At 34.0% G+C, this 26940-nt stretch overlaps 1 protein-coding gene across 1 annotated transcript in view; it reads left to right on the top strand.

Annotated features, from left to right (window-relative positions):
- The window catches only part of MALRD1 (MAM and LDL receptor class A domain containing 1), a gene marked incomplete at its 5' end in the record, with an annotated part of 573210 nt that overhangs the window by 331846 nt on the left and 214424 nt on the right, over positions 1–26940 (top strand). Inside the window, one exon of the mRNA XM_081051765.1 lies at positions 10361–10544. Coding sequence (XP_080907891.1) covers positions 10361–10544 — 184 coding nt within the window. The remainder of the gene's footprint in view (positions 1–10360; positions 10545–26940) is intronic.

Below are 26940 nucleotides of genomic sequence, written 5' to 3'. Positions count from 1 at the left end.
AGAAAAAAAGATAATCACTAAATATTGCAATCCTATTAATTCCAATAATTGCATTCCTTATTGGGTCTTCTCTTTCTCCTCAAAACTCCCAATATTCTAAGCCCCTGCTAACAGTTTTAAAAGGAAATTAAAATATTTTTGATGCTTTATAATAAAACATATTTTAGATTGCAATCTTTATATTATACACCTACTTAGCATCAATTATCTAATGCACTTTTATTTCCTCTTCACACAAATTTGTGTAGGTGGACACATGCATTCCATTTGTAGTTATTCATTGAGCACCTTACTATGTGCAAGGCACTGGGCTAGGTACTGATTGTCAGATTTTAGCCAGCATTATCGTCTGTTTATCAAATGGGAGACACAAATATTTATCAAGTCATCATACTAGTGAAGACTATCTAATTACAAGTGTGTAACTGCTATGAAGGAGTGGTACAAAGTCTCTCAGAGTCCATAGAAGGGAGATATGACCTTGTTGAGATCAATGATGGCTGCATAAGGCAGGTATGATTCCACTGAAACATGCGGGGGAATTAACTAGGTTGAAAGGGGGCGTAAGACAAAGAGCATTTCATATAAATGTTGTGAGATGGGAAGGAAGTTGGGCCATTGGACAGCTGAAAGAGAGTGAGTATAACTGTAGCAGGAGGAATGAAGAGAAGCCTAGGAGAAAATGAGGTTGGGCAGAGAGCCTCTGAGCCCCATTAACATGAGATTGTGTGGTCTGCTAAATGAGAAGTAGACACCGCCTGTTCTTATAATACAGGCATTGATTTCATAAGATCACTTTGATAGGACCAAATTATGTTTACTAGTATGTCAGTCCACTGCCTATTGAACACACACACTGCTTTTTCTGACATGATTTGCTCTGTTACTCCATGTCCATGCAACAGCTATCCTACAAGATGGCGCAGCGGCAGTCCATGCTGTCTCTATTAAGAAAATCTTAATGGTGAATTCAGTAGATGATAGAATGACCACGGATCAGATATGCTGTGACACCCCCTCATGTCCAGAGCCAGCAACTTATAACAGTTCAGTTTAGGCCAGGGTACTATGGAAATTCCTTAACTTTGCTAATTATGTTTGAAGACCTAAAGACAGCTGTCAGGTATTGCCTTATTGAACATGGAAGAAAATGACCATGTGAACGTGGAGAAAGAAATTAACATTTGTCATCCGTGTGGAAAATGGAAAGGAGAGTCATGCATGGGAACTTTGTGACCACTCTATAAACAGACAAGGGACAGACAATACAGGAACTTCTCTAGACCATGGTAATATGAAGCTCCTAACCCCAAAGGAAGATAGCAAAAACCTATACATAGCGGTGTTGCCAAAAAAATGTATACAAGTGGACATTTTGGTCAACGTTACTCAAGCAGTAGCTCGCCGTAATCAGAAGTGTCTGGACGCTGATGGGAACCACTTTGAGCCCCTCTTGTAATTGCAGAAGTCAAACGTGACTTGTATTCATCTTTTGTTATCAGTATATATTGAGTGTTACAGTTTTAATAATTTTTCCTTTCTTAAATTGTGTATACATTTTTTGGCCCCCTCTGTATATATTCATGAATATATATGGATATATATATATATATATATATATATATATATATATCCATATATATATATGGATATTTATATCATATTTATGTATTTGTATGAATGAAACAGAAACTGATCTTTATAAAAGAATGTAAATGAGTTTATGATTCTATAGTTGGAAACTCTGGAAAATAGATCAGTATGGTAAAAAAGAACATGATTATAACAAATTAGTTACACAACTTCAGTTTCATTGATCTCTAATCTTTGCATTAAACTGTCTACTTCACCTAAGAGGCCCATATTTGTTGCCTAAATTGTTAAAGAAAATTGCTAAGAAATAAACATTTTGGATTTAAAGGAATATTATTCTAGCAAAAATGAGGATATTCTGTCTGTTTAAAATTATTTCACAGAATGTACGTCTAAAACCATACACATCTACCCAGTGAGTATATTGATCCAACCCTCAAAATTATTCTCTCAGGTCAGAAAGCTTCCTGTAAACACAAGAACCATTGACTAAAGATCTTACTCAAAGTATAATAGCTGTTTGCAAGGTATTTCTATGGAAGAGATTTCAAGCAAATTTAAAATAGCCTATACTTGATTTTGTTCTATTTTTGAAAATTTGATATAGCATTAACCTATATATAAAGTATAAACATTTTAATTTTTTGCAGTTTTAAAGAAATTGCAAGTATTTAATTTTTTAAAATACTTTATTTAAATGATTCAAAGAATTACATGAATTGATCTGCTAGCTACAGATATTACTCTAAATTCTAGCCACTCCTCTCCATTTATTAAATGATGTTTCAAAAATATTACAACTATGGAAGGTTTAATACCAGTTAAATAAATCATCAATGTAGCTTCAAATACTCAATAGTTTGGTCTTGTTAGCAGCAAAAAACAAAATTACGCTGTTATGCCAGTGATTAGGGCCAAATTTGTATTAAATATGATTTGTGTCGTTTATGTTCAAAATTATTTCTTTCTGACCTTTCATCTTTTTTATGTATGAGGTGCTCAATCTCTAATGAGCACTATGTCTATTTAAACATGTTTTAATTTTTTTTAATTGATGAAAATTGATTTTTTAAAAAGCAAAAAAAAATTCATGGTCATACCAAACACAAAAAGAAAGTTTTAGGGCAGCTGGAGGGCTCAGTTGGTTAGAGCACGAGCTCTGAACAAAAGGGTTGCTGGTTCAATTCCCACATGGGCCAGTGAACTACGTCCTCCACAACTAGATTGAAGACAACGAGCTGCCACTGAGCTTCCGGAGGGGTTGCCGGATGGCTCAGTTGGTTAGAGCAGCTCAGTTTGTTAGAGCGCTAGATCTCAACAACATGATTGTCAGTTCAATTCCCACATGGAATGGTGGGCTGTGCCCTCCGCAACTAAAGATTGAAAACCGCGCAACAGGACTTGGAGCTGAGCTGCGCCCTCCACAATTAGATTGAAGGACAACGACTTGGAGCTGATGGGTCTTGGAGAAACACACTGTCCCCTGTATTCCCCAATAAAATAAAATTTAAAAAAAGAAAGTTTTGTTTAATTGGAATACGTATTTGAAAGCTACGCTCTCCCTATTATCTTTTTTTTATGAACTTTTTTTTAAATTTATTGGGCTGACAATTATTAGTGAAATTACATAGATTTCAGGTGTACAATTCTGTATTACATCATCTATATATCACATTGTGTGTTCACCACCCAGAGTCAGTTCTCCTTCCATCACCATATATTTGATCCCCCTTACCCTCATCTCCCTCCCCCCACCTTCCTTACCCTCTGGTAACCACTAAACTATTATCTGCGTCTATGAGTTCTTGTTTCTCATTTGTTTGTCTTGTTCTTTTGTTGTTTTCAGTTTATGATTTCACTGATATGTGGTATATAAACCTATTATTTTAAAATGAGTGAAGGTCAAACAATTCTTATAGTTCTTTTTTCTGGCCTTCTCAGATTTGATTTGATAAATTCTAGTTATTCATAGGAATTATATAAAACACCCATATATAGAGATAATTATATTAAATAAGTAATATTTATATTAATATAGAGATATAATTATATAAAATATACAGGGAGAGAACAGATTTTTGAAATTGTGCTTATTGAACTGTTTTATTTTAGATTTATACAATTATTGCAAAGAAACTGCAGAGAATTCCTGTATACCCCACATCCTAGTTTTCCTTATTATTATTTTACACTAGTATGTCATACTTTTCACAATTAATGAGCCAGTACTGTACATAATCAGTAGCTAAAGTCTATTCTTTATTCAGATTTCCTCAGTTTTTCCGTAATATCATTTTTCTGTTGCAGTAGTCACGCCTTTTTAGCCTCTTATGGGTTGTGAAAGTTTCTCCGACTTTCCTTGTTTTTGATGACCTTGATGGTTTTGAGAAGTATTGGTCAGGTACTTTGTAAAATGTCCCTCAGTTAGTCTTTAATGTGGTGTTTTTCTTACAATTAGACTGGGGATGATGTATTTGGGCAGTAAGACCACAGATGTAAAATATCATTCTCATCATCTCAAGGGTACATGCTCTCAAAATGAGATATCACTGTGTTGTTAACCTTGGTCACATGGCTTGAGGTTAGTGTTTGTCAGGTCTGTCCACTGTGAGGTTACCCTTTTACCCCCCTTTCCATACGGTGGTCTTTGGAAGAAAGTCACTGATGGAGTGAGAAGTCACGCTCCACCTCCTGAAAGGTAGAGTATCTACTTAATTATTTGGAGTTTGTCAGTAGGACAAATTGTCTATTTTCCTCATTTATTTAGTTTATTCAACCATTTATTTGTGTCTATGAGGGCTCATTGTATTTATTTTATACTGTGGGTGATAATCCAGTTCTACCTTATTTATTTTGTTGCTCAAGTTGTTCCAGCTTTGGGTATTAGGAGCCCTTTCAGTTTGCTCCTTGGTTCCTTTGACATGCCCCCATCATTGTGAGTATTGACTTATTTAAACACTTTCTCACTTTCTGACACTATAAGATGCCTAGGGCTTATGTTGTATGTTTTCTGAGCCAGTGCTAGAATCAGCCATTTTTCTCCAAGGAGTCCTAGTTCCTTTTATTGAGGAAAGATATTATAAACCAGATCTGGGCATGGGGAATGTACCTTGTTAATGGGGGGTCTTGTTGCTGATAGGATCTCTCAGCTGACAGACCTGGAAGATGTGTGTGTATACAAACCTGCCTGTATATACGTCTATACATATTTCTATATGTAACCATCTGTATCCATATTAAGCCTAATGCAAATTTGTACTGTCTTTTATAATCCATTACCATGTAGATTATTCTAGCTTTCACACCTTGCTTATCTGTAATGTCTCACTCCCTAAGTGAAAAACCTGGCTCCCACTATTCTCTATGCGTCTAATCACTTTTCAATTGTGGTATACCTGTATAGTGGTCTAAGGTTAACCCATACTCTCCTGGGAAATATCTTTACCAACTAGAATATAGTGCTTATATGTAGTCCCTTTGGCTTTAGTCTTACAGACTCCACTCATTTCTAAATTTACTTATGTAAACACCTTATTCCCCATGCCCTATGTGAGATTGTTTCATACAGGTAAAATACATTTGAATTGTTTTATCACAGTTTGCATTCTTTCGTGGACTATTTCAATCTCCTAAATGTTTTTTTTTTAATTGCATATCTTAAGGTTTTAAACTGCCTTGATGTCTCACAGGTATCACAGTCTGAAATTGAATTACTGATTTCTATAAAGTCTGGCAATTGCTGTTACGTACAATGAGGAAGAAAGACATGACCATACAGCAGCTCTCCCACAACCTACACTCACTCACATTGCTCTTTCCAGGTGTCCTCTTCCCCAGACTGCCACAACTCACTCCACTGCTCCCCCCATCAAGACACTGGTGTTAAAGACAATCTGTAGACTTCCCAGGTGTTTCCTATTTCTGTTTACTCTTTCCTTTGTCTTTTTTTCATTTGCTGTTCCTCAAATCCATCCTTCCCAATAGTTTCTATAGTCTTTTAGGATTGATAGTGGGTAAGGGAGCCACCAACCATTGCTAGATCATCACACTGACAATATGATTGTTTCTTTATGTTATCCATGGTCAGAGAAGAATAATGGAGAAATGTCCCATTCACCATTGTAACACACATTGCAATATATCTAGGAATAAATTTTATAATAAGTATGTAACTTATTTATTAAAATACTATAAAATTTTAGTAAGTGGCATAAAAAGAGACCTGAACAAGTCAAAAGATAAATGACATTTCAGGGTCAAATAATTCAATGTTTAAAATTTCAGTTATTCATTAAATTATTCTAAAATTCATTTGGGAGAATGAATTTATGAGAAAACCAAAAAGAACAAAAAATATTAAGGATGAAAATGTAACCTATTCAAATGTAACATCAATAATTAATCGACTCAAGTGTAGAAACTTTTCTTTTTAACATAACTTTACTCTCCCCCATTTATAATATTTGTGACTTATGTCCTGTACATACATTTAGAACTATGTTAGAAAGTGTTTTAATTTTTTCCTGAATCATCACACATAATTTAGAAAATTCTAAATTATATGTTTATCATACAATTCATGTTTTTTCCTCCTCCCTGATGTCCCAAGATTCCTTCTTTTATATTTCCTTTCTGTTCATAGAAGTTTCTCTAGCCATTGTTTTGTGTAGGTCTCCTGGAGACAAATTCTTTTAGCTTTCCTTTATTGAATACACTTGGGAGGAGGGTTCTTGGGACCTTAGGGCCTAATGTGGTTGAAACTTTAGGCTTTCCTCTCAACCTCTGTTGTTGGGACTGGGGGTCAGACTGTAAATTTTCCATGGTGTTTGGCTGTTGTAGAACAATTATTACCAAAATGTTTTCTTTCTTGCTAGACTTCCATTTTCCTGGTCCTTTGGCTGGAGACACCAGTCCATGCCTGTTGAACTTCCAGTTGCCAGGTTCTCATGCCCGTTTTGGGATATACAATACAAAAATAAAATTTAGGAGACTCACGACCTTGTCCTGTTGAGTCCCTGGCTCCTTAGCTAGTCAAAATCTCTATGTTTATATAAATCTATATGTAATGTCCAGGGAGCTTAGTTATTTTTAGCAGGAGAAATATGGAAAATAAGTCCACTCAACTTCCCAGAAGAAGAAAATATAGTGACTTCATACGTATGACATTGATGAAGGAATAGAGATCAGAAACTGATACAGAAACTCTGAAAACAGATTCAAAATATGAGAAAGAGAAAAGAGTTGGTGGAGAAAAGAGTTGTTCATCAATTGGTTTTGGAAAAAATGACTAATAATATGAGGAAAAGTTATATATTCACCTCAAACATGTGAAACTGAAATTCCAAGTGGCTGTAAAGTACCTTATTAATAAATATCTACAACTGAAAGTGGCTCTATCTTTTTAGTATTTCTTTACATGACCCAAAAGGGAAAGACTGGCATAAAGTATGGAGACAAACACACTGCTAAAATACATATGCATTATACAAGATAAAGCCTCTTTGTGCATAATACATGGGAAATCAATTAAAAGTTGGGTAACAAATTATGAGAAGAGAGTATTTTTTTTTGGATTTTTATAATTTAACCATTATTGTATTAATGTATATTTTAATTGTTAGTGTAGTTAATCACTTTTTACATAGTCATTGCCATAGGTTTGTGATTTAACATCCACACAAATGCAAGAGATACAGTGTCAGATAGTGGTAAAGACATGAGTTCTAATAGAGATTTTTCTCTTTTTCAGTTCAGAAAGAATTGAAATCAGAGTATTAAGTAAATAAATAAAGCACCAGTGTATGTGAAACAAAAATTTAGGGATCGATGTATAACCACTTTTTTAAAAGTTGCTCTGTTTCATATTTCCGTAGTAATTTTATAGTGATTTCCTTTTATAACTCTCTCTTATATTAAATTATTACCATCCCAGGGTAGTTGCCTTTTCTTTTCACCTTTTTATTCCTGGTGTCTAACATAGTATGTGGCATTGTGTGAGCATCAGATGTTTGCTAAATAAGTGAATGACTGGATGTATTAGACAATAAATGAATACATCTGTATAAATCCACATTTGGATGAATGGTTTTGATAATTACGGGGATAAGATTTGATATGTTATATTCAAAGTGTAACAATAGCAAATATATTAGAATGATATTCTATAATAATCCATCACTAGGTTGATCCATGGTTGGTTTTCAAAAGAACTCACCCTTGTTTTCTTATCACATAAAATGACAATGAATATATTATTCAAATATCATTTTATGAAAAGGCCAGTTGCCAGATTTAAGAAGTGGTTCTCATTTTATTGATTAAAGTGATCAGGCAACCTTCTTTGATGATGTTTGTTGAAAACCCTGTGAGGCTTGGCATAGTTGATGAGTTGCTCTAGAAACTGCAGAAGCAGATTAAAGGAGAAAATTAGCAAAGTGAATTAAATTTGTAAATTAAGACAGACTTTATCAATATCCATGCCTGTTACATAGCTATGTGTCAGACAGACCCCTTCTACTTTCATCTTTAATTTAACTAATCATTCCTTTGATTCCAAATTACTAAGACATCACTGTGAGTCAAAGACTACCCTTGAAAAAGATTCTCTTTTTAGTTATCAGAAAGACATAAAATTCCATTAATTAGGTGTGAATATTTCATCCTCAACACAGAAGTTACTTGAGTCTCTGGTTGTAAAGATTTGTTGTTGTTTTGGAAAGGATGTTGAATGATCTAAGTATAAACTGTTGGTTGTTTTGCAAAGTTAATTTTAGATTAACTGTTATGTAGTTCCACTTTCCCTCTGTAATTCAGCAGAGGAAGAACCATTTGATCGATCTGTGTCACCCTCAGCAGAACAAGGCGTCAGCCATATTTATTAACATTAGTTCCCTAAAAGCATGAAACTGTGAATGTACAAATCCGTTGGGTCCCCACTTCAAATATTTCTCTTTTTTCCTTTAGCCTATATTTCTAAAAAGTCACAGTTGTATGCTTTAAATCTGTAGGAACATCTCCCTTAATTTTTCTGGATGCCATTCAGCTAAACACTCCCCTCTATTCCGTTATTTTGATTACAGATTTTAGAGAAAAAGGTTTTCTTGTGAATTCAGCATGGAAACATAACACTGGAACCTAAAGTATTAATTGTTTGTGGCTAAACATAAATATAATGCTTATATATATTTATTATAATATATAGATATACATATTAAATTATAAATATATAAATATACATGTTTTAAATATATATAAATATATATATATTTATGTTTTAAATATATATATATATATATAAAATATATACATTTATGTTTTAAATATACATATTTATTTTTCATTGCAATCTTTTCATCATTATGATTTATTGAACACGTAATTCCCAGGATGAGCTAGCCTCAGAATAGCAAAGAACAATATATATAATCTAAGCTTTTTCCTTGTGCTCAACTGGTTTATATTCTGTATTACTGTAGGTGTCATTTTTATTTGGTCATTAGGGTTATGTTACATGTCATGTCATGTCATGTTATGTTATAGTGGGACTTTTCATATATCATAATACTGTACTACTACTACACCGACCTTAGACATTTAAAGGAGATATTTACATAAGATTTTTAGAAAATTGTTTTTTTCTTTACAATTGAAGAATTTGGTATAGCAATACTTATAGTTGATACTCATATAATAATCATATTAGAATAGATTTTTTTTTTATTGGGGAAGGGGAGCAGGACTTTATTGGGGAGCAGTGTGTACTTCCGGGACTTTTTTCCAAGTCAAGTTGTTGTCCTTTCAGTCTTAGTTGCGGAGGGCGCAGCTCAGCTCCAGGTCCAGTTGCTGTTGCTAGTTGCAGGGGGCACAGCCCACCATCCCTTGCAGGAGTCAAACTGGCAGCCTTGTGGCTGACAGGAGGCACTGCAACCAACTGAGCCATCTGGGAGCTCAGTGGCAGCTCAGCGGCAGCTAAGCTCAAGGTGCCCTGTTCAATCTTAGTTGTAGGGGTAGAGCCCACCATCTCTTGTGAGACTCGAGGAATTGAACTGGACACCTTGTGGTTGAGAGCCCACTGGCCCATGTGGGAATCAAACCGGCAGTTCTTGGAGCTAAAAAAATGGAGCTCTAACCGCCTGAGCCACCAGGCTGGCCCTATAATAGATTTTTAAATAGTCAAAATAACAGAATAACCCAATGTCTGAAATCTGACTGAATTTAGAAATTATCACTTTCGCTTCATACTCACTTCATTCCACAATGCCTTTATCCATTAGAGATAGATGATTTCTCCCACATATTCCTCCTTTCATCTGTTTTTCCCTTTCCTCATGTAAGTTATTTCTTTAAAGGAAAGTACAATCTCAGTAATTAAAGAATATGAGTAGAAGTTTGGGGGCACATCCAAAGCTGTAAACCCAGAGCCTCTGTAAACGGTTCAGATTCCATCAGATATGATGAATTTTATGTCCATGTAGGGAGAGGTGAATTTTACTGAGCAGGACACATTCTAATAATGGTGTCTCTGAAAATACCTAAGCAAGTTTATTGCTACTTCTGCTAATTTTACTTTTGGAAAAAACTTCAAATTAGTATGTCTTTGTTCTGATGAAGTAAAGTATATCATGGCTAATCAGAGTTCCAATGTTTTTTTTTAAATCAGTTTTCACTGATCAAATACTTCTATTGTAAGTTTTTTTTGTTGTTGTTTTTTTTGTTTTCCTTCTTTTGTGCTTAATTATTTCCCTAATACAAACTTTTTAAATTTCAGACTGAGGAAGGACTATCAAAAGTATGGCAAGAAAGTGAGCAGAACTCCGGTGATCATTGGCAAAAGGCAGTCATCCTGCTAGGAAAGTTAAGGAATTTTGAAGTTATATTTCAAGGGATCAGAACAAGGGATCTAGGAGGAGGAGCTGCCATTGATGACATTGAATTTAAAAACTGCACAACCGGTAAGTTTCTGGAAAGCACTTCCATTTGGAAGTACACTTATAATCTAGCCATTTTATCTTTATTTGATGTTTTAAAAATGTTCTTCTGTTGTACATAGATAAAAATCAATTCAGAAATAATTTCATAATTGTTGAACTTACAGTTACATGTTAAGCAATGATATTTTCTCCATCCTTCAATGGCACAAGTAATTTCTCTCTTCCTTCAATGCCTTCCCCTTTCTGACATTGCAGAATTGTCCTCCTTTGAATTTATTTACAACACACTTTAAAGTGTAGGCCTAATATTTATGTACATTTATCTAGTTTAGATTAATTTAAAATGAACCAATAAAACAGGTTAGAAAGCTAGCAGTTACTGAATTTAAGGTAAATAAGTTCATCCAGGTATACTTCAAGTAGAACTTGAGAGCTTTGCGTAGGAGATTTAAAATACTACACTAGCAAGTGAACAGTAACTTGAAAAAATTTTCTATTTACCATGCTTCTAAATGTGAAGTATAACTATACTTACATTTCCTTACCAAAATACCCAGAAAAATGTCAAAAATAATTAAAAATGCATTTGTGCATTTTCACAATTGGCAAAGTTCTTTCTGAGGAATTATTCCATCTGATTTCCAAATTAGTACTCTGGGACATATACTGCCAACGAAAGCTATGCCTTCTGTGGTTTTCTACACTGATTCACTTAGAGGCAAACCCCTGCAACTGAGAGCTAAACTCGAGTGTTATTTAATTTTATTGTTTCTCTCATATTAAAACATGACTTCACCGGGGCAGTCAAAAATGTGACTTTGCTTTTTAGCGGTGTTATAATAATCTGTTCTTTTTATGACCAGCGCGGCTTCAAAGGATTCTGCTTAGAAGTCAGTCCTTTAGAATCTGATTTTCCCCATGATGTTTCCAGGAATTTATTACATAAAATCAGAATTCATGCACACCAGATGATCTAGGGAACACAGAGCTCCAGGTATCTATGTCAAGCAGGAGACAGGATGTATGCTTGGAGATGTTTGTCAGAGGACCCCTGGATAACAGAAAGTGGGGTTCTAAACAAATAATTATGAAAAGGTCTCTTGGAAGTGAGAATATGCTTCTTCAGCTCTTTTCTAGTAACTTTCCTAATAATATGCTAAATTTCTGTTGTAGTTATTCCCTTAATCTACAAATGATTCTTGCAACTTGAAAAAAATTCTTCAAAACTTTTTCTAAAATTTGAGAAAGAGAGAAGCTTTTATTAAACAAGAGAGATTCCTGTACTCTCAAAGGAAGCAGAATGATTCCCAGATGAGTTGATTCAGGACAGAAGAAAACTGAAAGTTATTATTTCAACTTTACCAGGGTTCATGTAGAAGTTTGCAAGGTTTCTTCTCCTCCTTCTCTTAAAGTCCTGTGAAAATTTACATGATTATAATTAATTTTGTTAAATTCAATCCAATGCTGAGCTTATTAAGTAATGCTTTAGTATCTTGTATGTAATGATAAACTATTTTTAAGGCTATAGTTCTTTCTGTGTCATAAATAATAAAGAGGCAAATTATGGTCAATTTTAGTGAATATAGTCAATTGTAGATTAAGTGTATTTTAGGAAAAAGTAATCACTGTTTTTGAATAGCCCAGCCTGCTACAAATAACAAGGATTTTAAAATTATGTTCTAGTCAAGATAGATAAGAAGCAAAACATATATATGGTGGAAAGACTACATATGGAACTAAAAAAACCCCACAAAAACAATGATTCCTTAGTTTTAAATTACATACCAATAAAATATCAGTGCTGTGCATTATGGACAATAAGAAGCAGCTTAGAATATAAGTTACCCTCAGTTGTTTTCTGCTATAGTAATTCAGAAGAAGAGAATGATAGTTGACGAAACAATGAAAAATCCAAGAGGCACTATAGAATAGTGGTTAAGAACAAGGAGTTCTGAGTGAAACTATCTGGGCATGGAATCTGGCATTACCACTGACTAGCTTGGCTGAGTTTCTTTATTTCAGTTTGCCTCAGTTTCTTCATCCATAAAATGGGGATGATAATAATGGTACTTCCATCATAGATTTCTGTGAATATTGAATATGTTGATATATGTGAAGTGCTTAGAATACTCTTAGAAAATAGTAAAATTTATGTTTTATACATTGTTATAATTATAATGATCATCATTATTAACTATGCTATATTTTTATATAGTACCTTATCACTCTGTATTAGAAAACCAACTTCAAATCGTATGCAATTAAATCAGTATGAAATCTATCATGGAATTGTTGCTGTTTCCCATTTGCAATGAAGAACTTAACAAATGATTTAATGTTCTGCCAGTCACAAAAGACCAGAGATTGTATGATATCATTTATATAAAATGTCCAGAATAGCAGATGTGTAGAGACAGAAAGTAGATTAGTGGCTACATAAGGCTGAAGGAATATGGGGTGGGGAATGACTGCGAATGAATATGGGGTTCTCTATGGATTAATGAAGTATTCTAAATTTTTATGGTGAATGTTGCACAACTTCATAAGTATACTAAAACCATTAAATTGCCAACTTCACATGAGCTAACTTATGCAATGTAAATTATAAATCAGTAAAGCTGTTAAAATAAGAAAAGAAATGAGAATTCTGGAGAGGTGGTGGTGGTAGTGGCAGAATAGCTTTTGGATTTTCTGAAGTCCTCACATCAAAACAGTCTGAGCATTTAATTAGCAGAGTCAATATGCCATGCAAAACATAGACAGCAAAATTCACTGAAAATTTATCCCTACAAAACCCAATGTACAAGCTAATCGGGACAAACTGCCAACGGCCACAGGACTTGTGTGATATTTATGTCTATAATAGAGAAGGCAGGAGAATCACAATAGAGCCAATAGAAACTCACTGAAAAATCGGTAAAATAGGTGAGATGGTTTGATAATGAGGGGGGTTTTATCCACTTTGAGAATGAGTGAGCCAAAGGGGTCCATGGAAGGTCTGTTGGCCTGGAGCAGTTTAGAAACCATGAACTCTCAAAATGGATCCACCAGGTTTCCTTTCCAGGACAGCAGCCCATGTTCAATACCAATACAAAAAATGAACAACCCAATAGAAACACTAGTGGGAGTGGAATCAAAATCGAGCAGAACAGGGACAAATGAAGGAAAGAGACCACATCAGAGTGGCAGAGGTGAAGTGAGCCAGGAAATCCCAAAAAGCAAGTCACCTTATGTTTTTACAGATTGATTTAGATTCTACAGACTTATAACCCTTTACAGGGTTTTGACACTAATCATGCAATGTTAGTTATGTCCTTTTAGAGCCTCAGTTTCTTCATTTGCAAAATGACAGGATCATAATAGACGATTTCTGAGATTTTCCTAGGATTACCTGCCAACTCTGAAAGCTATGCATATTTTTAAAATTTCAGAATACTTGAGAGCAAAGTTGAAAATTGATTAAGAGTGAAAGTGGAAGAAGGTAAAGGATATGTCTGAGATGTATTTTTGGTAGTTATCTACTTTACCTGCAAGTAAAGTTATTTGGGCTTCATATTTACTTTTTACTTTCCATTCAAAAAATGTACAACTCAATTTATTAGGTAATATTTAGTATGTGGCCAACATAAAGCCAGATATATTGTTTTTTTAATTTCTTTTCATTCTGGTGCTATCTTCAGTTTACTATCAAATTTATTGTATTTTTCCTTAAAAGAAAAATGAAGCCAAAGAATAGACATATTCTTAGGTCTGCCTGGGGACACATTAAGAAGCATATATTATTTTTTAGACAAATTAACAAGTACCCCAGTAGCTTATTTATAGAAAAATAATTGACAGATTATGAAATTAATATATCTGATTTTTTTAAAATTCAAGTTGATTTAAAAATTGCTTGTGCAAAAATCTTATAAAATGCAACCAGCATTCTATAGTGCAGAGGAGTAGGAAGATAACTTATGTAGAAAGGAAAGGACTATTCCATCATTGTAATTATAAACATGTCAATTCTAAATTTAAATGCCTACTCAATTTTCAATCAGAATATGATTTATTAAGCACAATCATTAATTAAGTATAATCATTTGCCTGATTCTTAATGAGTTTACTATTTATTAATACTAAATAGCATTTATGTCAGTCCTGCAAGGAGACCATTAGGTGTAAATCCTGGTTTACCTACTTGCTACCTGTTCTGTAGTTTTAGGCATAACCTTCCTTTGTCTCATTTTTCTCTGCTGTAAAATGATACCAATACTGCTTCCATCTCCCAAATTTCTGACAAGGATTAAATAATTTACTTTATATAAAGTGCTTTGAAGAATGCATGAGATATAGTAAGCACTGAAAGCCTGTTGGCTAAAACGATAAATCAACAACAGCAAAAGACTTTACATTATTTTAGGCACAATACTTTTTCTATCAACATTTAAGATCTGGTTCTGTTCCTTTCACATGCTCAGCAAACATTTATTGATGGCCTTGGCTGTGGAAGGCTCTGTGCTACCATTCTGTGCACATCTCCACAGGGCAGGGCTGAAATGCATGTGCTTCACAGTGTTTGGCTTTATTTATTTTCCATTTTCTCTTTTAATGCCCCTTTCTTGACTCGGCATTTCCTCTCCTTCCCCATGTGTCCTCTGTGTCTTAAATTTCCAGGACTGCCCTGTGAACTGTCTCCAAGACAGTGGTAAACCTGGTGCTTCAGGTGGGAGCCAATAATGGTGTAAGATGTTGCCTTTTACGCTGAAAAATATAGAACATCCATTTGAATGATAACCAATTTTCAGTTCAGAGAAAAATGAAATAATTTAGGGAATAGAAAATACTTCCAAAAGTCAATAAAATCTTCTAAATAGACCATAGCACAATAGCTACTCTGTTTCTCTCTATATTCATGCAAATCAAAACACATCATGCCCCCCAAATAATCCTAAATGTGAAAGGAAGGAAATACCTTGGGAATAAAGAGAAGCCAGTGTCATTATAATTTTAGAGGTCTAGTACATTGTCTTCACAGATAGCTTGAAAAGACTTCTTTTTTATTACAACCACTTTCATGCCTTTCATTTCCCCCCCTTAACAACTGTATGTACGACTCCTAAGTGTCCTTTAAACAGTAATTGATCTGGAGTGAAAAATAGAGGCTTGATGATAATGATTTCAGTGCAGCATCACTCTGGATTTGAATTGAACTTGGGAGATCACAAAACAGCGATTGCTGTGTATAAAGTTCACAAGTACATAAATCTATAAACAGAACCCTGTGGAGTTTAAATTCAAAACTTACCGTCTTCACTTAGTCTAGATAAAAAGGTGTATTTCTTCTCAACATATGAGTGTTCCAAGTGTTGCATTTAGATCTTTCACAATTTTCTTTTAAATATTGTCAGAAAAGAAAAAGGAAAGGTAGTAGTCAATAGAAGAAATAATAATTAAATATCTCACACTAATGAGATAATTAAAAGGGACTTGTATTTTTAATAACTAATGGCTGGATAATATGTAGCACTGGATAATGCAGGGAAGCGTAAATGATGGAAGAAGGGGAAGATGGATGGATAGATGAATGGATGGATAGAGGGACAGATAAACAGACAGAGAGATGAATTAATAGAAACCATTTATTCAAACCTTGTTATATGTGTGAAAATTCAGAACAGAGCAAGTTTCTGCCTTCATTGGGTTACATTCTGGTGGCAGACGCAGACAATAAATGAAGTAGTAGGTAATATTGCGTCACATAGTGATAGGTGCTGTGAATGAACTAGCATGAAAACGATGGAGAATGATTAACCTGGTTACAGTGGTCAAAACAGTCTCTTTGAAGATTACAGTTGAGCAAAAGTTTACATGAAATAAAAGGCAGCCATGCAAAGATCTTGGGGAAGGGCACTCCAGACCTCAGGACCAAGGAGGCAGGTTTGCTGGGAGGGGAGCACATTGCTGGGGCAGAAGAATATAAGGGAAGGGAGGTAGCGAGGAATCCTCATGCCCAGCTTTGTCATCAGAAAGGCCTGCTCTGTAAAGGGGGTCTTCTCACAGCACAGGGGTTAGTTAAGTAAGAAAACCCTGGATCAGACTTCCCAGGTTAAATGCTGACTCTGCCACTTACTTGCTGTGTGACCTTGAATAAGTACGTATCTACTCAGTGCCTCAGTTTCTTTATAGCAATAAGAATAGAACCTACCCTGTTTCCCCGAAAATCAGACCTAGCCGGATAATCAGCTCTAATGCGTCTTTTGGAGCAAAAATTAGTATAAGACCTGGTCTTATATAAGACCAGGTATTATATCATATCATATCATATTATATCATATCATATCATATCATATCATATCATATCATATCATATCATAGTATTATATTATATTATACATTATATTATAGTATACATAATATACATTATATTATATTATAGTAAAATAAGACAGGGTCTAGTATTAATTTATGCTCCAAAAGATGCATTAGAGCTGATTGTCCGGCTAGGTTTTATTTTCGGGGAAACACAGTACATGATAGGGTAACTGTGAAGATTTAGCAAGTGACTGTGTGCCAAGAGATTTGAACAGTAACTCTTCATGGTAATGACTCAATAAATGTTAGATGTGATTATCATTCTCATCATCACAACAATATTTAATTTAATCCTTAGGTCTTCTCTGGTAAGATACCCAGGGATTGCACTGAATAATACCAACCAGGTTGATTTCCGTACTGATGCTTAACAGAGACAACCATATTTAGTCATAACAGCATAGAATATTACTAACAGCATGACTACCTGGGCAGGAAAAACAGTCACACAACACCTGTCATATCAACTTTGTCAATAATTTCAAATGCTCTTGAAAAACTACAGATGTATCACTCGTGTTTCTAACAATAGAGCCTTTTAGTAACACTAGATGAAATATTTTAAAATATTGTAAATCCTGTTTTTAAAAAATAATAATGTTTAACCAATCCTCATTGCTACAGACTTATTTTGTTTTGGACTCAGAAAATTTTTCAGTTAGGGAAGGGAGGGAAAAGAAAATAAATCTTATGTAGAAATGTTACACAACTCGAACTCAATCCAGGTCAGCAGTTTCTTTATCTGACTACACATGACTATTTTTATTCTAAAGTTTCATATAAACTGCAGTGCACCTTTTAACCCTAAAGCTAAAAACTTCTGCCAAGAATTGATGTAATTTGTTAAATATACTCTTTATTTAAAGCCAATTCATATTTTTAAATTAAGCCTGGTACTTCAAATTAAACTTTATTTATTTATTAAAATGACCACCTTACATTTTTGAGAATATCTTTCATTGATTAACAAAAGGTGTTGTCATATTTAAAAACATTTATTAAAATTAACGTATATCCTGATTATATTTCCTCTTCCAATTTACATATCAATGACATGTCATGTATAATGCATATTTTGCTAAATACTTACCTATATTGATGCAAAAAATGAGTCATTTTGATTTTTCAATCAAAGGTAACTGATTTTTATTGATTCAGAAATTTTGATTTTTCATCAAAAGGGAAGAATAGTGATATCATGTAGTTTCCTATATTACTTAGAGAAACATTATTTGCAGTTAAGTCTATTAAAGAGTCATACTGTGTGATGTGTGTGTATATGTTAATGTATAGATAGATAGATCTATAGATCTATATATACATACATGTATGTATATATACCCTCTTTCCCCTAAAATAAGATCTAACTAGAAAATAAGCCCTAGCATGATTTTTCAGGATGCTCATAATATAAAATAAGCCCTACAGTATCTCCTCGAAAATAAGACCAGGTCTTAATGTTAATTTTTGCTCCAAAAGATACATTAGGGCTTATTTTATGTTATGAGCTTCCTGAAAAATCATGCTATGGCGTACTTTCTGATTAGATCTTATTTTGGGGGAAACACGATATGTAAAGTTGTATTTAACCTTGGGTTGTCTAGCATTGCAACCTTGGAAGTGAATACATTTGTTCTCTTTAAGGTCATATTGTGACCCTTGTGGTTGTTTAATTAATAAACAAACAAAAAATCACAACCAAGCTATCGATAGTTGGCAGTATTTTTTCAAACTGAAAATGTAAGAAAGAAGTATGCTTACCTTTCAGATTCTAATACTCTAAATATATTTTTTGAAAAAAACAAAAAACCCTTCCAGCATCTCTGGCTCCAGTCTTATGAGGAAAGAACTCAGGAGAATAAAGTTGACACTAAACAAAATTCAGAACCAAGAAGTGGAGAGAATTCTTGTGGTATCAACAATCTACTTTCAGTCATTGCCAGCTATAGCCCTCACTTGGATTAATTAATTAATTTTATTATTTTGTAAAACGCACTATTTTTATTATTAGTCTCAGGTGTACAAAACAATGTAATAGTTAGACAATACAGTCCTCACAAAATGATAACCCCTAACTGTCGTGAGACAGTTAGGCTCACAAACTCATCCTAGAAAAAGTGCTTCATACCTCATTGCTGAATATCACTATGGTCACCTTCGAAGTACTCCCCTTGGGAAGCTATGCACTGATACCAGCTCCTAGTCCACCCTTCAAAGCAGTTTTGGAACTCTTTTTCTGAAATGGACATCGGAGCTGTCATCGTATTACCCTTAATATCCTGAATGTCATCAAAATGTCTTCCTTTCAATATTTACTTTATCTTTGGGTAAAGAAAGAAGTTATTGGGGGCCACATCAGGTGAGTAGGGAGGGTGTTCCAATACAGTTATTTGTTTACTGGCTTAAAAATTCCTTCACAGACTGTGCCGTGTAAGCTGGTGCATTGTCATGATGCAAAAGCCATGAATTGTTGGAGAAAAGTTCATGTCATCTAACTTTTTCACACAGCCTTTTCAGCACTTCCAAATATTAATAGTAAACTTGGTTAACTGTCCAGTTGGTACTAATTCATAAAGAATAGTCCCTTTGATATCAAAAAAAGTTAGCAACATCTTTTTGACTCTTGATTTGCACTGACGAAACTTTTTTGATCCTGTAGAATTGGCTGACTTCCATTGTGCACTTTGACGCTTTATTTCAGGGTCGTATTGGTACACCCGTGTTTCATCACCAGAGATAACATGGCCCAAAACCTCGTCTTGCCTCTCTAAAAGGTCTTGTCAAAAACTTCGACTCTCTTTTGCTTTTGCTCATTGGTGAGCTCCTTCGGGACAATTTTTGTACACATCTTTCTCATGCCAAGATTTTCAGTTAAGATATTCCTAACTGTTTTTCTATTGATGTTTACTTCATCTGCTATGCTTCTCACTGTCGGCTGACAATTTTGATGCACAGTTTGAAGAATTTTTGCAATGTTTTCTTCAGTTCTGCTCGTTACTGGCCACCCCAACCTCTATTCATCAGTGACGCATTCTTTCCCCTCAGAGAAACATTTAATCCACTTGTACACTGTCGTTTTCTTCATGGCATTATCCTCATAAACTTGGATTAACATGTCCCTGATTTCACTTCCACTCTTGCCAACTTTAACAAGAAATTTAATGTTTGTTTGTTGCTCTAATTCAAGCTCAGACATTCTCATGATGACACACAAAAACACACAACACGCAACAACAATAATGAAGACTCAGCAAGGCACCGTCACACGTCGACACAAACACAGCTGTGAGACATGATATACCAAGATTATGAAACCTTACTGAGCTGTTTGTACAGGGCTGCCAATGTAAGTGCACCGTGGCAAGTTTGCAAACTTAATTGTCAGACCTTAATATTATACATATTTAATTATAGTTGACACTGAGTATTTTTCAGCTTCAGGTATATAGCACATCAGTCCATGAAGTGTTTTGCCTAATAAGACAATTGCCCATCTGACCCCCTACAAAATCTTTACAACATTATTGAGTATATTCTTCAAACTGTCTTTCACATCCCCATGGCTATATTGTGACTACTAATATGTACTTTCTAATCCCTTTACCTTTTCCCCCATCCCTACCCCCTCCCATTTAGCAACCCTCAGTGTTTTTTCCCCCCTATTGATTGAATTGATTTGAAACAGGCCTCAGGAGAGAAGCCTTATTGTCATGGTTAACCAACAACATTGTTCTTCATTAAGTTATTTCCTTCTTGTAAAATCAGGGAATAGGTTCTTATTCCTGGTCCTATGCCCATGTTTTAAACAATAGGACTATGTAATTGAGATTATTATATCTTTAATCAGCTATTTTAAATTAGAAAATCAAAGCCATGAATGGATCTAATTACTTTAACATTATATTTAAGTCAACATTTATTACACAACTAGAAAATATGAGATATTACTTTATCTTTTAATAAAATTGATAAAATTTGCATTTCAATGTCACAACGGTCTGCATTTAAACATGTAATTATAATCATATCATAATGATAAACTGAATATTATAATTAATGTGATTATACTTGATTATAATCGAAGCACATTAATGTAACTTCATTCATAATATTAAATAAAAATAATCACTTTGGGATACATTTTAGTGAGCCTTAAATAGCCCTTGAAATATCCCTAATGAAGGCTACTGTAAATCTGAATGCTAACATTATTTCCAATTTATGTAATTTCTAATTACAATTTGTTCCAATTACAACGAACATTTCTACACTTAATACCTGGGTCAACGAGACCCATTGCATAGAGAATTTGTGACAATATCGCATTTCAATTTTTACTGAACTATACTAATTATTTTCTATTCAAAATAAATATTGTTTATTAGTAAGACTTCCATTTTAAACTTACAATGTATCTACTTTTATTTTTTATTATACAGTTAAAAGATATATTCCTCAGCCCTGAAATAAATATATATAAGACATGCAAGCTACAGGTGTACTTAAAATGAGTAGATATGGAACTCAAGGAATTTATATCCAGTTGGATCAAACATGAAGAAATAGGTTTTAATAAAATCTACAGGTGTTTGTACATGCACAAATATTAAGGCAGGGCCAAAAACCAATTTTCTATTATATTTGATGGAACATGCGCACACACATACACCCAAAGGCATGTATAAGCTTCTGGAAAACCTCATATTTTGAACAATCACACAAGAAAAGGGCTTATGGGAAAATAGGGTTGGGGCAAGCCACAAAGAGCATAGGTAACTAATTTTACAGCACTAAAACAAACAATAGTAACTATAACAAAAGTACGGCCGAAGTTTAAAGCATTTAAAAATTCTAACAAATAGAGGAATTTTTCAGTAAATATAGCACTTTACCTAAAAAAGAAGGGTGGGTGGGCTCAAGGGATCTTGATGAAAGGGTGGTATAAAAAAAGTTAAGCATTGTTAAATTACAAAGACAAGGGAAAAGTGACCAAACATTGGAAAACCTGAGAACACATAAGCACTTCTGAAAGAGTATGTGGAGAAGCAGAGCAAAGACCACTGGCAGTACAGCCCCCATTGTACTGAGGCTGGCTGGGCTCAGCTGTTTTAGTGTTTCCATCTGTGGTGCCTTGGTGGTGTAGCACATTATTGTAGGGAAAAATTATGTGAGAATCAACACAACTTCTGTGTTGTATTGACCTAATTCCCCCATGGATCTGATGCATGCAAACTTCATGTTTTAATAGAAATGTGAATTGGATACATGGTAATAAAGACAATGAAAGGAAACTAATATATACTGAGCACCTAGTGGGTGTCAAGGTCAAACGAGACCCAGCACATACATGATCTCCTTTACAGAGGGAATGATGTTGTATACAGAATGAGTTCTTGAAGTATTTGAACAAAACGAGGAACCTAAGTTGTCTGGAGTTTTGCCTCAAAGGAGATGAAAAATACAGAATTTTAAATTGTTGATTAAAAGGTCAGGAAGGAGCTCAGCGAAAGAAACCAAGCATGGTTTGCATTTCTTTCAACTAGTTTAACTTTGGTCTTTTAGTCTTTGTACATTGATAATTTATGGGAAATCTCTAGGTTAATTAGGTCTAGTTTAATTGCCAATGGCATCAAATACAAAGGGAGTTTATTTGAGGATATGAGGAATCTCGGGAAAACCAAGATCCGGAAAGCAGTCCAGCTTCAGAAAGGATCTAAAAACAAGGATTGAAAAGAGGGAACTTGAGCTGTCATCTTTCTGTGCGTGTTATCTTTTTTAATTGCTTCTCTCTGCAATCTGTTTCAGTTCTCTGTCTCCATATAACCAGCTTCCTCTACTGTAGCACATGGTAGAGGAAGAGACTGTAACATATTGTTACAGAAACTCATTGTTACATTTCTAAATTCTCTGGTGGGAGACTCCGATTGACCAGTCTTGGGTCAAATGGCCACCCTCAGACAAGTTAATTATATTCAGACGGCAGGGACATGGTGTGCAAACATGCCTGCTGGGCCCCCACCTTGATGACCATATGGATGAGTGGGAGTCATCAGATGAAGGGAATGGCGCAAACAAGTCCACTATTGGCTCATTGAAAATGTTTTCTTAGAATAGTATTCATTCAACAAATATTACAAGTATTGAAGGGTATTACACAGATAAGTTAATTGTTCCAGTAGATGGCTAGTCAAATGGTGTAGGTAAGAAATAATACAGTAATGCATTGATCTAGTATATGCTGTAGGAATAGAGGGAGGATGGCTTATTTGAAATATTGTGGGGAAGATGATAGTTCACAATGATGATTTAGATGCAGTCATTATGTCTCCCAGATGGTAGGGAAAAAAATAAGGTGGAGAAAGAGGCAAAAAGCACCTACCAGCTGCCCTTTAAAAAGTTTCCTTGAAGCTGGTGTATATCAATTCGACTTATAACTAATTAGCCAAAGTTTTGTCACGTGATCAAATCAAGGAAATCTCGGAAATGTGTTTATTCAAAACTAAGGATGAGGAAGGCCATGGATATGTGTTTAACGAGCAAATAACCTGCCACAAGTTCCTACTAGGCAATTTCTCAGCCTAAGAGTTTACAAAACTATGACTTAGATATATATTTTCAATTAAGAGCAAATATAAATATGTAAATTTCCACCTGCACTTTTCACCCAACGTTCTTTGCTACGTTTCTCCACACACTCTGTTAATGTTGCTTCTTGCTTAGTTCTTCTCAATCTTTGGTATGTTTCCGTCTCCATAATTTAACATCTTAACCCTTTCTTAAACTCGCCCACTTCCATCAAGATTGCTTTCCCACTTGTGTTTAGGTAAATTAATGTATTTTTTTAAATCCTCACCAACACTGGCTTTCATTAAATTTTTAAAAGGAAATTTTCCTAATTCAGTAGGTGAAATGATGTAGTGTTTTAATTTACATCTATGATCAATAATGAGGTTAAACTTTTTAAAATCAGTATGCTTATTATTTATTGCTCATACACATTTCTTCTTTTGAGAATCACCCAATTATTTCCTTACCAAAAATGTCTGTTGATCTGTTTGCTTTCTTGTATGGATTTGGAAGTGCTGTTTCTTCGCTAATTGTATAAATCATCTTTTATAAAATATGTTGTAAATAGATTTTTCTTGCTTTTCATTTTTTTCATGTTTATAGTACTTTCAATGAAAATATTTTTCATCTAATTTATTTAATTTAATCATGGTTTTACTTTATAGCTTTGCCTTTATCACTAAACTTAAGAAACATTCTAAGATTAAATATTCTTCATATTTTCCCATCTTTACATTTTACGTCTTAAATGTCTTTGAACCATACTTTCTCATCACCAGATTTTGTCTAACTTTAATTATGCTTTATATTTTTGGTTCTTTCTTCTCCCCTAGTCTTTTACAAAAAAAAAAAAATCACGTAAGGTTGTTTTGTTTTTTTCTTTATAACGTGCTGGCACATTTTACTTTCCTAGTATTGTAATCTACTATTTTCTTTTTTATTCAGTTGTTCTTTGCACTGAAGGAACACCCTGTATTCCTTTTACTTGTTTATTTTTTAACAGTTAATTTGAATTCTCTTTAATTGTCTCTCACTAATGGAAACTAAAATGTGAAATTAAGTGATTATCCTGATTATCAAGGACTAATAGGAATTCATTTGGCAGAGTGATGCTTTCATTTTCTTAATTGCTTTAAATATAAGCATAGTCCAAATTATTAAAGATTTGTTTAATCTATACTAAAGTTAAATGTGTTGGTTGAACTAATAAAAAAAAATGAAAATGTTAGGAAATTAATAATTTTATTGTTTTTTTCACTTGTTAATATATTTCTAGGTCATCTTTAATGTAATTTTATGCCTAGATATATTTTTATGAGTTGAGTCATTGAGTCAAAGTTATGTCAGTTGTAAGCACATTGAAATGAAGTTGAGTGGAAGGCAGCCTTCTGTGAGTTTTGGATGCAATGGCCTAATAAGCTACGGAATGTCCATAAGAGACCATGATGAGAACATATGCTCGATAAGGCATATGGACTTCCCAGGGTTTATGATCTGAAAAACCCACGATCTCCAGTTTTCTAGGATCCCAGAAAGTCCTTTTCCAGAAATCAATCCATTTCGTGCGTGATTTTATACTCTTTTTTCATATTGGCAACTAATGTTGCCCACAGCCTACTATGACAAATGTATTTCTCTGAAGAGACAAAAAATTGTTTTTCTTCCTTCTACCCCTCCTCCAGTCTGATCTTCCCTCTCTGTCTCTCTTTCTTTTGCTTTTTCTTTCTTCTCTCATTTAAAAAAAACTTTATGTCCTCTTGTGAAATGCATCAGTGATCTCAACCCTGGCTGCACACTAACATCTCTTGGGGAGCTTAAACTGATGTTTCTGTCCAGGCCCCATTCCAGACCAGTTAAATCATTATCTCTGGATTGGGGTCCAAGCACCATAATTTATAAAGTTTTAGATAATTATAATGTGCCCTTTATTATTTGAGCCCTTATTATACATATAAAAGAGTATTTTAAATGTATGTTTTCATCTTAGTATTAAAATAAAATGATCCCCAAGTTACTCTACACAAATTAAGTCATAAAGATGTGACAGTTTGAAACATGAATAATTTTGATATAACTTTGTTTATTATTTTTGATAAAATAAGTATTTTATCACATGATGCAGAGATATTTATATCAAAACTTTGGAGATGCAGATTTAGTTCACTCATTGTTTTGAAAATGTCTGTCATGTGTACTGTTAGGTAAACACAGTTCTCATTGTCAAACCAGACTTAGTTTTCATCGTTATAAGCCTATCTTTATTTCTTAAACTCAAGAAATGTGTAAATATGCATCCCCAAGACAGCCTGCCTACTTCTAAATACAATAATTACTGAGTATAAAGATTGCATATTCCTTACGTCTTTTGAAAAAATATACAAGCTTAATCTCCTAGAAAATAGTATTTGCCATTTTAATGGCACTGTCTCATACACTGTGCAAATCAAGGGTTAGTGTTTTAGCATTCAAAACTTGTTTATCAATAAAAATGTTTCCAAATTGAAGTTTAGAATAAAGTCAGACGATGCTGTAACACCTGACCCTAGGTCAGTGCCTAACACTCAGTAGACAATCAGCAAATATATATTTTTTAATTGTGGTAAAATAGAACATAAAATTTACCATCTCAATTATTTTTAAGTGTACAGTTCTGTGTCATTAAGTACATTTACATTGTTGTGGAACCATCACCAACATGCATGCAATAACTCTTTTCGTCTTGCAAAACTGAAACTCTGTCCCCATTAAAATACGACTTCCCATTTTCCCCTATTCCCAAGTCCTGGCAACCACCATTCTACTTTCTATCTCTTTGAATTTGACTACCCTAGGTACTGCATATAAGTAGAATCATGCAGTGTTTGTCCTTTTGTGATTGGCTTATTTCACTTAGTACAATATCATCAAAAGTTCATCCATGTTGTAACATATATAAAAATTGCTTTCCTTTTTAAGTCTAAATAATATTCCATTGTATGTATGGAGCACATTTTGTTTATACATTGATCTGTCAGTGAACACTTGTGTTACATCCACCTTTGACTATGGTACATAATGCTGCTATGAATATAAGCTACATATCTGTTCAAATCCATGCTTTTGATTCTTTTTAGTCTATGTACAGAAGCAGAATTGCTGGATCATCTGGTAATCATATTTTTAAGTTTTTGAGTGCATTCCAATATCTCCATATCTTCACCAAAACTTTGCTGGTTTTTTTTGTTTGGTTGGTTGGTTGATTTTTGTTGTTATTGTTGTTTTACAGTAGCCATCCTAATGAGTGTGAGGAGGCTACTTCACTTGAGTTTTGGTTTGCATTTCCCTAATTTGCATTAGTGATGCTGAGCATCTTTTCATGTGCATATTGGCCATCTCTATATCTTTTTTGGAGAAATATCTATTCAAGTCCTTTGCTCATTTTTTAATCAAGCTGTTTGGTTATTGGCTATTGAGTTTTAAATCAATATATTTTAAATGAGTAAAGAGATGAATA

Source organism: Rhinolophus hipposideros (genome assembly GCF_964194185.1).
Source record: "Rhinolophus hipposideros genome assembly, chromosome: 1".
Lineage (NCBI taxonomy): Eukaryota > Metazoa > Chordata > Mammalia > Chiroptera > Rhinolophidae > Rhinolophus > Rhinolophus hipposideros.
This window is presented reverse-complemented; position numbering and strand designations above follow the sequence as displayed.